The sequence below is a fragment of the Micromys minutus genome, assembly GCF_963924665.1.
Source record: "Micromys minutus genome assembly, chromosome: 20".
NCBI lineage: Eukaryota > Metazoa > Chordata > Mammalia > Rodentia > Muridae > Micromys > Micromys minutus.
Genome location: NC_137955.1, coordinates 18,086,006 through 18,098,514, shown reverse-complemented (window position 1 = coordinate 18,098,514; position 12,509 = coordinate 18,086,006). Strand labels below are relative to the sequence as shown.

At 41.8% G+C, this 12,509-nt stretch overlaps 1 protein-coding gene across 1 annotated transcript in view; it reads left to right on the top strand.

The window, feature by feature from the left end:
- PARP8 (poly(ADP-ribose) polymerase family member 8) overlaps positions 1–12,509 on the top strand; it is a 166,492-nt gene that overhangs the window by 88,243 nt on the left and 65,740 nt on the right. The window contains exons 4-6 of the mRNA XM_080933512.1: positions 4,829–4,866; positions 10,984–11,073; positions 11,753–11,823. Of these exons, the coding sequence (XP_080789638.1) occupies positions 4,829–4,866; positions 10,984–11,073; positions 11,753–11,823 (199 nt within the window). The remainder of the gene's footprint in view (positions 1–4,828; positions 4,867–10,983; positions 11,074–11,752; positions 11,824–12,509) is intronic.

Below are 12,509 nucleotides of genomic sequence, written 5' to 3'. Positions count from 1 at the left end.
CTACCAATTTGGAGCTGCAACTCAGTCAGTCATTTGGAGCTTTTGGGGCAAGGTTGGAGTTTCACAGCAAAGGAACTAAAAGTGCTGTAGAGAGTATTTCTCTGGAGTCAGGCAGAGGCTGGACTGAAACCCAGAGGCAGCCCAGTGAAGGCCAGAGAAGTGCAAATGGTGGAGGAGTCGAGCCTGGGGAGTCTCAGAACGCAAAGGGCTGACTTTGTCCAAGAGCACAGTTCTCCCTTCAGGGTCTGGGGAGGGAGGTGAGGTGAATGAGACCTGAGTCTCTGTCGCCTAACATTGTCATGATGTCCTATTGACCTGGGAAATGGCAGGGTACAGTGAAGTGTGAAAGTGCTCTAGAATCTCCTAATCCTGACACCACACAGGGATCATGCTAATGATTGTTGAAGGATGGGGGTGGGGCACTGGCCTGTTGACTTAGGTAAATGGTGAAAGCTTTCGTGGAAAATGATACATGATGATGAATGAAAAGGTGAATGTTGTGGGTCTTGAAAGGGATCAAACAGGCAAACTATGCTCCGAATAGTCCCTAAAGCACAGGGGGAGGGGCGGCGGGGGGGGGGAGGTGAGCCTGGGGTGGGTCTAGTTCCCTCAGAAGCACAAAGGGGGCAGAAGCCTCAGGACACATGACAGCAGTGAAGGTGGTTTCAGTTGATTTTCAGCCTCCCATGTCCAGCTGAGCAAAGAAGCTTGGGACCTGCATTAATTTCTGCATTTTTCTTTCCCTTGTATGAATTCTAGGAATGTGATGTAATGAGAAAGCTGAGAGTTTTCAGGGCTCTGTTATGAGGAAACATGCTTTAGATTTCAGGGAGGAGGCAAAAGAGGCAGAACACAGGACAATCCTAAATGCTGCTTGTTCTGTTAAACCTTTGGTCTTGTGGGGGGAAGAAAAGTCAGTATGCAGGAGTTTTGCTCTGCAGAGATCCATAGTGTTTGGGGTTTTTTTTAAATAGAATATTACAGAACACAGGTATTACATTCAGCACATGTCTTCTGAGTCTAAGTTTTCCTCATTCCTTATTCTGGGTTCACACTTCTAGTTTAAGATGCTGTCTTCCATTACCTCGTGCGTCAGCTACCTTTCCTGTGCAGCGATAAAACCCTGTGACCAAAGCAGCTTACCAAAGGAAGGGGTTCACCCAGCTTACGGTTCCAGAAGGCTAAGAGTTTACCGAGAAAGTGGCAGTCATGGTGACTGTCACAGCTAGCTGACAGCTCACATCTTGAACTGCAAGCACAGAGGGTCACCAAGTCCACTTCCAGTGGCATAATTTCACGTAGCAAGGACGCACCTCCCAGACCTCCCCAGAGTGCCGTGAATTGGATACCCAAGTATTGATACACAACTCAAGCATCCCTCATCTAAACCTCCATGCTTCTCTTTTACGTTTCTTTTTTTAAAATAATATCATTCTTATTGTGCATTATTGTTATTTTGTGACAGGGTCTCTCCCCGTATTCCTGCCTGGATTTAAATTTGAACACCAAACTGTCCTTTTTCTACTATTGTCTAATAGTCTTCTTAAGGCCAGGAATGTGGGCATGTGGAGCAAGTTTAATCTTTTGCCTCTCCATTGGGTGATTCAGGAGGAAGAAGGTTATAAGGCGCAAATGATGAATCAAAATGCAGGAATGACTCTGGGAATCGTTCCAGTAGAAAGAGTAAAACCCACGTGTAAGGTGAGGTGTAGGCAGGACATTTGAAGGCTCTTTTCTGATGGCCTTCTGGCTCTGCCGCGGAGCGGAGTCTTTCCTCGGGCCAAATACTATCAGAGGAATTACACAATAGGAAAAAATTTATGGATTCCAGCTTATACTTCTGACCCGCAGAACCTCAAGCTGTGGTCCATATATAGATTATACCAAACAACATGTCAACTGACCTGAAGTTCTCTGACAAAGCTTTTTAATGTATTCATAACACAGCACCGTCCAGGACTATGAGGGCATTTCCCCCCTGAGTCTAGAGCTTGCTTCAGGATTTTCTGCTGTCACCCTTTGAGTTTGCCGGTATGCCACTTGCAGGGCGTACAGCATTCATTATGTACAATATATTCCAGCCCTACTCTGAAAGCTACTTAAGCTTTGCTCTCTGCCTTACCTCCGCCACTGCCTGCCACCCATTTGGCCCTACCCATCAGAGCCTTGAGCTTAATCATCCAAGTCGGCTTGTACTGGATTGTTTCCCTTAGAATTCTGTAAGCTACAGAGTGAAACTGATTAAGATTTTACAGGCCTGGTGATTTTCCTCCTGGTATTCATCCAAAAATTAAGCTTTAGGTCAGGGAGCTGATGATTCATTCTGCAAGGCTTTTGTTTTCTGTTTGATTCTTGAGAAATCAGGCATGGTCGTGAACATGGGACTGTCCCCTATTATTATGAGGCCATTAGCACCTTAAAGTAAAATTGTCAGTCTTAGTTTTACTTTCTGATGAATGCAATATATTCCTATTTTTCATAAATCAAATTTAATTCTCCAGAAAACATTCATTCGTGTAAAACTCCTGTTAATTTCCATGCTTGAGGCTCAGTGTGGTGATCCTAACATTCTGGAGATGGGGCCCAGTACAAGGGACTATGTCAAACTCTCCCTGGGTTACATACTGATCCCGAGGCTAGCTTGAGTTCCCTGAGACCACATCTCCACAGAAAAAACTAAGACAGAAAGAACCAGAGCTGTGCTGTGCTCAGATTCCTTCTGCTGATTGACAGGTGGGATAAGACCTCCCACCAAGCCTTACAGAAGACTCGGGGGGCATACACGCAGACTCTCCAATCTCTTTAAACTGAAAGTGAAGTTGATTTTGTATAAGGGACTCTTTTTGTATCACCTAGCTAAGTCTCCAAACAAGAGCAGGGCTCATGCTAGTCTATAGCAGGCTCCCAGACTGGGCAAAGACAGAGAATGTGTTGAGGGTTCGTTTGACATTTAAACATTGATTGGAGTGAAAATGAGGTCAAGTGATGCGGTTGAGACCGTAGGGTGGTGGAAATGGATTCAACTTGGAATTGGGTATGATCTTTGTCCAGGTGCCTGGGTTCTCTGTCATATAGAACTGCCCCATTAGAAGGGGTAGACTGATCCGCAAGAATTTTGTTGCACTGTAGTAGACTCCCACTGTGTTAGCTAGTGAACCACGAGGGAGTGAGCTCACATTGGGTCACAGTATTTATTTACCCTACCAAGGTTAAGGTACCAGTGACGTGGATATTCTACCTCTTTCAGAGTCTTGATTTCTAAAGCTGAGGGTCTGCCTAGGGCTTGGCATCTGCCATTTGTTCCCATCTTCTTACCTCCTCTCTGTACACCCCACTGCCGTGCTCTCACTTTACTACTATGGTAGGGTGATAATTTACATTTTCCTTCTTCTTACTTTCCAGTTGTGTGCATGAAAACACACACACACACACACACACACACACACACCCCACACACACTGGAGATGACAAAATTGGAGACCTACTGGAGAACCCATTTGTGGCTTCATGGAGCTAGGGATACTAAGGTGAAGGGGTGACAAATAGGTAAATAGCTCTGGGTCCTGATTGTATAGTGCCTATGTGTCATATGCATGGCAGAATGACACAGAACAGCCCACACACTCTAATGCCTATTCCTAGGGTTTGGTGTTGTACGTGTTATAAGATGTAAGCAGCATCTTATGACTGGGTGGAAGATGCATGTGCCCTTGTACGTTCCTTGCATCCCTGTGAGAATCACACTTACTTCCAAGTAAAAAGTAAACAACTTGGCTGTCTACCACCCAGGCACTTTTCTACTGTGTTGATGGCGTGATTTTATGCTTCTCTGAATTAGTCAACCATGTCGTCTTCTTTGATTGTTCTGCATAAATATGATTTCACGTGAACGTGATTGGTTTCTTGACTTATTAATTGAGCGGCAGAATTTTCTTTAGGACCAGTCACATATCTTTTCTGTACCACTCCAGTAACCCATTTAAAGGGCTACTATCCTATGAGTTCTGGGTGCTACACACTAAAACAGTTGACTATGGACTGATGTGAATAAGTGTGGAGCTTGGATCTCACAGCATTTGTAGTCTTGTGTGTAGACATAGAAAAATAAACAAGTAGACATAGAAAAATGAACGGGTTGAATACCTTAATGTCTCATCTGAAATAAGATTGTAGAGGCACAAGGGTTCCTGTGAAAAGAGGTGGGAAATTGTTGACATACATTTTAATTTCTTTTCTTGAAGCAGTGTAGTCCTCAGAACTGAAAGCATTTTGTTTATTATAATGGTTTTAAAGACTGGATTAAGAAGAATAACTTAGTTAGCATACATCTATGGTCTCATCAGTTTTAACTCAAATGCTATATATTTGTTTTGAAAAATCACTTGTGGGGAAGCAATGTTAAAAATAGACTCGGTTTGGGAGCACATCTGGGTGGCAGAGTATCTAGTGTATACAAGGTCCCAAGGTCCAGCCTCAGCAACATATATATACAGCTTAAATTCTTGAATTCAGTCCTAACTACAGAACATGCTCTCTGGTATGGAAAGAAGATTCGGGGGGAATCAGAACCAAGAAACAATTACTCATTGTGGGGAGCCACCGGGACGTTAATGACTGTTTTAGGGGGGATTGGGAAGACCTACCAATACCCGCATCCACATCTCCTGTTTCCTGTGTTCCCTTTACCTCAGCCTCGAGGTCTGTGCAAGCAGTGTGCTCACACTTGCATTTGTATGAATAGATGGGCCCCGGGGGTTGTGTTTTCTTGTGTAAAAGCATGCCTCTTCCCACAGTAACGGCAGCCTCTCTCTTTTCCCTGTCTTTACAGTGTATCCTACTCAGTGCACGTTTCAGAAGACTATCCAGGTATGCTCTCCCTTCCAGTTCCAGTAAGCACTTGTGGCCGTGTTGTTGGTCTGGAGATTTGGAACACGTGTACATGTGGGGGACCGTGAACCACTGGCAGAGGACACATAAAGACAGAGGAATCTTGTTGATTTGGAGATTCTAACACCGGGCCCCAAATCAAATGTGTTTTCCTGATGTAGGCATTCTCCCTGACTTTCACGACAGCCTCCTTATAAAAAAATATATTAAGTGCTTACTGCAAATGGACACAGGAAAGAATTAACTGCTGAAGAAATGTTTTGACAAGATCTTCCTAAAAAGTTAAGAATACTGCTTATCTTTAAAAGTAAACTCACACCGGCTGGGTGTGGTGGGGGCACACCTTTGATCCCAGCACGCAGGAAGCAGAAGTAGGTGAATGTTTTCAAGTTCAAGGCCAGTCTGGCCAACATAGTGATTTCCAGAATTGCTAGGGTTACAGAGAGACCCTATCTCAATAAATGAGCATGCAACACACAACATGCAACACACATGCACACACACACACACATGTATACCCACAGAAAAAATTGTTTAAAAGAAGTAACTGCAAGGTATGTTTCCCACAGAGAATCTCTGATTTACTTGTAGTGATGTAGTGTAGTAAAAACCAAGTGGCCCCATTGTGTAGCTCCCTCTGGTGGTGAAGAGGTAATACTTTGTTGGCTTTTTCTTTTTTATTTATTCTTTTTCTTTCTTTCTTTTTTTTTCTCAAGCCATTGGAATGCGGCTTGGAAATATAACTTGGCTAGGTGTAAAAACTTAAATAATGTATATTTAATTAAAAATACATATTTATTTTACTTTAGCTGTGTTGATGCTCTGCCTGCATGCACGTATGCACACCAGGTGGATTCGTGTTGGATCACCTGGGACTAGTGTTACAGGTGGTGCTTCGAATTGAATCTAAGTTCTGGAGAACAGCCAGTGTTCTTTACGACTGGGTCACTTTCCCAGGCCCTGACGTTTTATTTTTAGCTTACTTCCTTTTGTAGTCTTGGGGATCGAACACAGTCTTGCGCCTGCCAGACAAATGCTTGGCCACTGAGCAACACGCTTAACTATCAATTGGAAGGAAATTTTTTTATGTACTTCCGTGTTTTGCCTGCATGTGTGTTTGTGCGTCATGTGTATGCAATGCCTGTGGAGGCCAGAAGGAGGTGCTGTCTTCCCCAGGACTAGTATGCAATGCCTGTGGAGGCCAGAAGGAGGTGCTGTCTTCCCCAGGACTAGTATGCAATGCCTGTGGAGGCCAGAAGGAGGTGGTGTCTTCCCCAGGACTAGCGTCCTAGATGGTTGTGAGCCGCCATGTGGGTTCTGGGAATTGAACTCAGGCTCTCTGGAAGAGCAGCCAGTGTTCTTCAGTGCCGATTCGTCTCCTCAGCCAATAATATTAGAAATTTTTAAATAAAACACTGGCTTTTAATTTGTATTTTCTTTTTGCTAAAGTCTCACCTTGGAGCAAGACTTTAGTAAATCCCCCAAATAATTTCATTTCCACAAGGTATCAGAATTTAGATATCTGTTTGATCTTGATTAGAGTCAGGTCTCAGTTTTCCAGTGGGAGAAGTGGGTTTGTGTATCCTGCTTTAAGTGTTGAGGCTGAGCTTTGGTATATCAGACACAACACAGAAATCAGGCACCAAGTGCTACTTTCGGTTCAGTCTAATTCCTAAGGCCATTATGGGTGACAGGAAATAATACCAAATATGATACTCACATGGAAAGAACATGTGCTGAAGAAATCAAACCATGCTCTGGAGGGACATGGATGTGGTTATAAACCCTCCGCATCTCAACTGTGGTAATGTTGCTTCTGGGGGTCAGTGCAACGATTTCCGGGGCTCCGGAGTGAGCATCAGTGTGACAGATTTTCCCATTTTATTAACTTTTAATAAAGATTTATTTGATACTTGTAAGTTAATGTTTCACTTTTCAGATTGACGCTGTTATATAAAATTATGTTTGTTTTTCCTTCATAACAGCCGTACCTCCCCCACCCACAAACTTCTTAGAATTTCTGGAAAAAATTTAATAATAGAAAATTTGGCAGCTTTGTACCCAAAGTAACTTGTCTCTACTTGTCAAATCAAGGCATCGTCTTTTTATTTCCGCACTGTGTTTTGGACATTAATGATGACTGAATGTATTCGATTTTTACTTGACCTCTGTTGAGGAATCATTTCCTCCTTTAACAAGGTTACGTCATTCAGCATCCTGCTGTTACCTGTTGGAACTGGGTGCGCTTTGTTTCGCACTTGGCATTATGGACTGCAAGATGCTAATGGAACCTCCTGGCTTTGAGCATGTCTAGAGCCAGCAAGGAAGCCTGCCCAGGCCTGTCTTTATAGACGAAGAGTACGATCATGCTTATTGATTCGTCTCTGTAAATATTTTCCCGAGGGCCTTTTTGAAAAGTTCCCATGTTGTTGAAATATCTGCCTTGTTTCTTTAAGAAAACTTATTTTATTCTATTTGTCTATTATTGTAAAGAATAGCTTCTGCATCTGTGGATATCCTCTGTTCTCAGCTGTGTTGGTTATATTTGCTCTTCTCTTCCCAAGCTGGGGTTTGGTTTATGGGGCCTTTCCTTGTGTTTAAAAGTCTTTTAAAGAAAGCATTTCTTTTACTGTTTTTGTGCTAATTACTAAATTCAATACTCTTGGTACTGCCTTCACTAATTCCATCTGGTAGTGTCTCTGGGCTTAATTAACTACCTTTTGAGGATGGGTTGGTCAAGGATTAGCTGACCACCGAGTCTTGTTGGTATGGTTCCCTTTGCCCTGAGTTTGTCCTCCTGATCCCCCTGTCTGGAGATGTGTGCCACACTCACTTCGGTCCCTAGGAACAGCTGTCAGTTTACAGCTTCGTTCCGCCCAGTCAGACCATCACTGAACACTTAGTTCATAGTCTGTGTCTGTGAAATGAAGACTTAGAGTCAGGTTTTTTAAGGAATCGAGCACACGTAATGGCATAGATACAAGGTCATTCTTAAAAATGAAATTAAACCACGAGGTGACCTACTGGCTTCCATGAGTCTTACTGAGAAGATGTTGTTTGTGGTGATGGTGATGGAGGTGTGTGCAATGCAAGTCATAGGTTGGCTCTGCTACTCCGTGTAAAACACTTTCTCTAGTGAGGAGGCTTATCTTTTATGGTAACTGAATTTCCCATCTCTTTTCTGCTGAGTCTAGAGTATTAGTCAGGGTTCTCTAGAGTCACAGAACTTATTGAATGTCGTTCTATATTGAGGGAATTTCTTGTGATGATTTACAGTCTGTAGTCCAAATAACCCAACAATGGGCAGCTGTGGATGGGAAGTCCAAGAATCTAATAGTTGCTCATTCCCACAAGGCTAGTTGTTTCAGCTGGTCTTCTGTATAAGCTGGCATCCTGAAGGAAGTAGGTCCCAACAGAGGTGCTGGCAAGTAAGCCTTCACAGTCGAAGAGTGAATCTTCCTTCTTCCAATGTCCTGATGTAGGCCTCCTGCAGAAGGTGTGGTCCCGATTAAAGGTGTGTAACCACTATGCCTGTATCTGGAACTTTCTTTGTTCCAGGCTGACCTTGAACTCACAGATCACCTTGCCTCAGTCTTGGGATTAAAGGCATGTAATACTTTGCCTAGGCCCAACATTTTCATGGCCACTATGCCTCAAGATTTCCCTTCCGAGATCCAGGTCAGAAACTTGTGTCTTTCAAGCCTCAAGAACTGCATCACAGGTGTGCCCTCCAATTCTGGATTGCACTTCATTCCAGATGTAGTCAAATTGACAGCCAGGAATAGCCACTACACCCAGCTTGTGGTTAATGCTAATTAGAGTGGTGTGGCAGACTTGCCTTGTTGGTATTTGGTCTATATCATTCCATCTCCCTGATGATAACTTAATAAAGCCTCTTTTTCACGGAGAGTCTTCTGCTGTGTTTTCTCTTCCTCCCTCCCTCCCTCCTTCCCTCCCTCCCTCCCTCCCCCCCCTCTCTCTCTGTGTGTGTGTACGTGTACGTGTGTGTGTGTGTGTGTGTGTGTGTGTGTGTGTGTGTGTATTTTAAATAATTAAAAATTGAAGGAGACAGGGAGCCACAATGACTCAAGTCTATCAATTAAAAGTCACATTCTCACTGTTCTGACACAATATTATTACAACCTGTCTCAATGGTTTTTTAATGATATGTCATTTCAGTTATATGAATGGAAATTGATCCATGTTTCTATTTGTTGAGGGTGTTTTATTTTTAGTAAGTTAGCATTGGTTGTGTTATAAGAAATTTGAATTTAGAGTATTTTACGCTTATCTTATTTTAATTATCGGTTTGTGCTTTGAGGCTGGGTCTTACTGTATAGTCCGGACTACGCAGGAACTCACAGTCATGTCCCAGGACACTTTAACCTCACAGAGATGATCCTGCCTCTGCTTCCTGAGTGCTGATGTTAAGATGCCATCACATCCTGCATGTACACGGATACATACATGCATGTATACTACATATGTATATATATATATATATATATATATATATATATATTATATATGATCCATATGTTTTTATGTGTGCATTGTGTCTGCGTGTGTGTGTGTGTGTGTGTGTGTGTGTGTGTGTGTGTGTATGTATGTGCGTGTACCGTGCATGTATGTGCAGGTCAGAGGACATGGGAGTGCTGGGAATTGAACCCATATCATCAGACTTGGTAGCAAAACTCCTTCCACACTCAGCCATCTTGAAAGTCTGTACTAAGGAATAGTTGTTAATGAGTTGGGAGTCTTATAGATGCTCTTCAATCATTAACGACGAAGGTAGACAAACCACTGTGGGTTGTATTATTATAACATTATTTTACCATACTTAAAAGTATGTATTTATTGGAGAAATAGGTACATTGACACATTTTGTTCTAGAAGCAAACATAGCGAATGGAAACGTAAGGATTTAAAGAATTTAATGTTCAGTGTATGGAACATTTAGAGAAAATTAATTTATAGAAGAATGATTCTGATGAGACTTAATAGCAGCTTACGTTGCAGCAATATGGAGACTGCAATTTCAGCAAATTGCTGCCTAGATTCTGCCCTTCCCTTACTGATATTTTTGTTTTAGATAGGGTCTCCCCACATGTCCTGGATTTCTTTCTACTGCTGTGATAAACAACATGCCCGAAAGCAACTCAGGGAAGAAAAGGTTTATTTGGCTTATGTGTCACGACCACAGTCTGGAATTGAGGGAAGTCAGGGCAGAGACTGGAGCAGGAGCAGAGGCAGGAATTCTGAAAGGATGCTGATTACTACATTGCTCTAATGGATTTCTCAGATAACACAGGACCCCTGCCCAGTGGGCTGAGTGATGGACCCTTCTTCTGCTATAAAGTATTCGTCAAGATAATGCCCACAGACACGGCCACAGATGAATCTTAAAAAACCAATTCTTTAAATGTGGTCCTCTCTTCCCGTATAACTCTGATTTGTATAGAGTTGACAAATCTCAGCAGTAAACTTATGTAAAGAAGGCTGGCCTCAAACTTAATGACCCTCCCTTGCCAGTCTCTTGTGTTGGGATTGCAGGTGTGTGGCCAGTGTGTTTAGTTTTGAGTTAAAACAACAACAACAACAACACATCAAATGTCCCTTAGTTACCCGTCAGCTGTGTACCTGCCTTTTAAAATAGACATTGATGCTGAGCAGACAGTGGTCCTGTGAAAGGAGCCAAACAGCTACATTCCAACGATCTGTTTCTTTAGGCTATATTAGAAGTGTATGAGGAGCCAGGTCAAGAAGAGCCTTTAAGAAACAGAGGCAGGAGGATGCTAACTTTAAAGGCTACATAGAGAGACTCTGTCTTAAACCCTCCCCCCTGACAGAAGAAAAGCATGCTTTTGAATACTTTCAATCTATAATCTCTACATCTGTGAGAAGCTATGGGCACCTTTGAAAAATCCGTAGTCTAATGCTTAATTTACACCAAGGAGAGCGTTTGGTTCCTTTTCCTTGGAGAACAGCAGTGTGCCCTTAATGAGAATTGGATTAAAGCGACGAAGATATAATCGTGTTGCTTTTGTAGCGGATGTGCACTGATTATGCTGTGTCTTTACTCATATTTCTTTGCAGACAATACATATGTGTCAAGTTCAGAAAACGATGAGGATGTACTAGTCACTACGGACCCGATCCCTGTCATTTTCCACAGAATAGCAACAGGTAACTCTAGTGCTACAGTTTTATTACCATTGCTTATGACTTAAAACTGATTGCTTAGATGCTTTTTGTTTTCAATATAGCAAATTTTTATATATTTTCCTCCCAGAAATATATATATGTATACAATTTTATGTCTATAGCATATTAGCTTTTCCACAATGTTTAAATATATCACGTCACTATGACTTCTGAAAGTATTTTTACCCACAATGACACTGCTAGACAGACTGAATACAGCAACTGTCCTCAACCTGTGGGTCATGACCCCTTTGGGAGGTTCAAAGGACCGTTCACAGGAGTCGTATATCAGACATCCGACTAAACAGATATTTACCCGGTGATTCCTAATAGTAACAGTTACAGCTGTGATGTAGCTACACAGTACTTTGATGGTTGGGGTCGGGATTAGCACAGTAGAGCTCCACTAGAACTACAGAACACCTCGGCCACTCAGGCTGCCTTGAAGTGAGTAGTAAGAGTTGAAATCTCTGCTTGCTCTTTAACTGGTTAACCTTTATAGGCATAATAAAAAACCAGAAGCTTCTGTGTGGTCTATCAAAACATCACTTCTTTCACAAAAGGGGGAGAAAAGCCTAGAACCTATTTGTCTAGGAACTCGTGAAAGTTTAACAAATAACACACTTGGATCCAGAGTAATTTTAAAAATCCTTTCTTGCAGAACTAAGAAAAACAAATGATATTAACTGTTGTTTGTCCATAAGATCTAAATTACAAAAGGAAAATGGGGAGGTATGTAAATTACATTTTACTCATGTCTTTTATTTGCATAGTGTTTGATATTTACCACGTATTTGTATTTAGTACCATAATTACATTACAGTTGTTTATGGTGAATAAAACAGAGTCATGCCATTTTGCATGATGTTATGATTAACCCGAAGAAAAAGTGTCTGCTAAATTGATAGAAAAGAGCTTAAATAAATACAATATGCATGTCATATAATTCTTTATCCTTCATATATAGCAATATGGCTGACAGAGAAACACCCATATGCTTTAATCATTAATGGGAAAGGAGGCCCTTGGTCCTGTGGAAGGGAATGCTAGGGTGATGGGGCAGGAGTGGGGAGCAAGAAAAGGGGGAATGGGATAGAGGGTTTGCGGAGGGGAAATCAGGAGAGGGAGTAACATTTCAAATGTAAATAAATAAAGTATCCAATAAACAGTTTTTAAAAAATTAAAAAGACAATCCATAAAATAGCATACACAGCCACATACAGTGGACTTTTAAACCATTGTAACATAGACACATGCATAGAATTATATTCTAGTGGTATTTAATCTATTTTAAAAACTTAAAACAAATCTGTTTCATATCCTTGCCCTTTTTTTCCTGTGATCTATGAATAGCTGTCAAGCAAAGAAATCACAAGCACAATGAAACAACAGTTTCTCAGCTGAAAGTTAAACTTGTT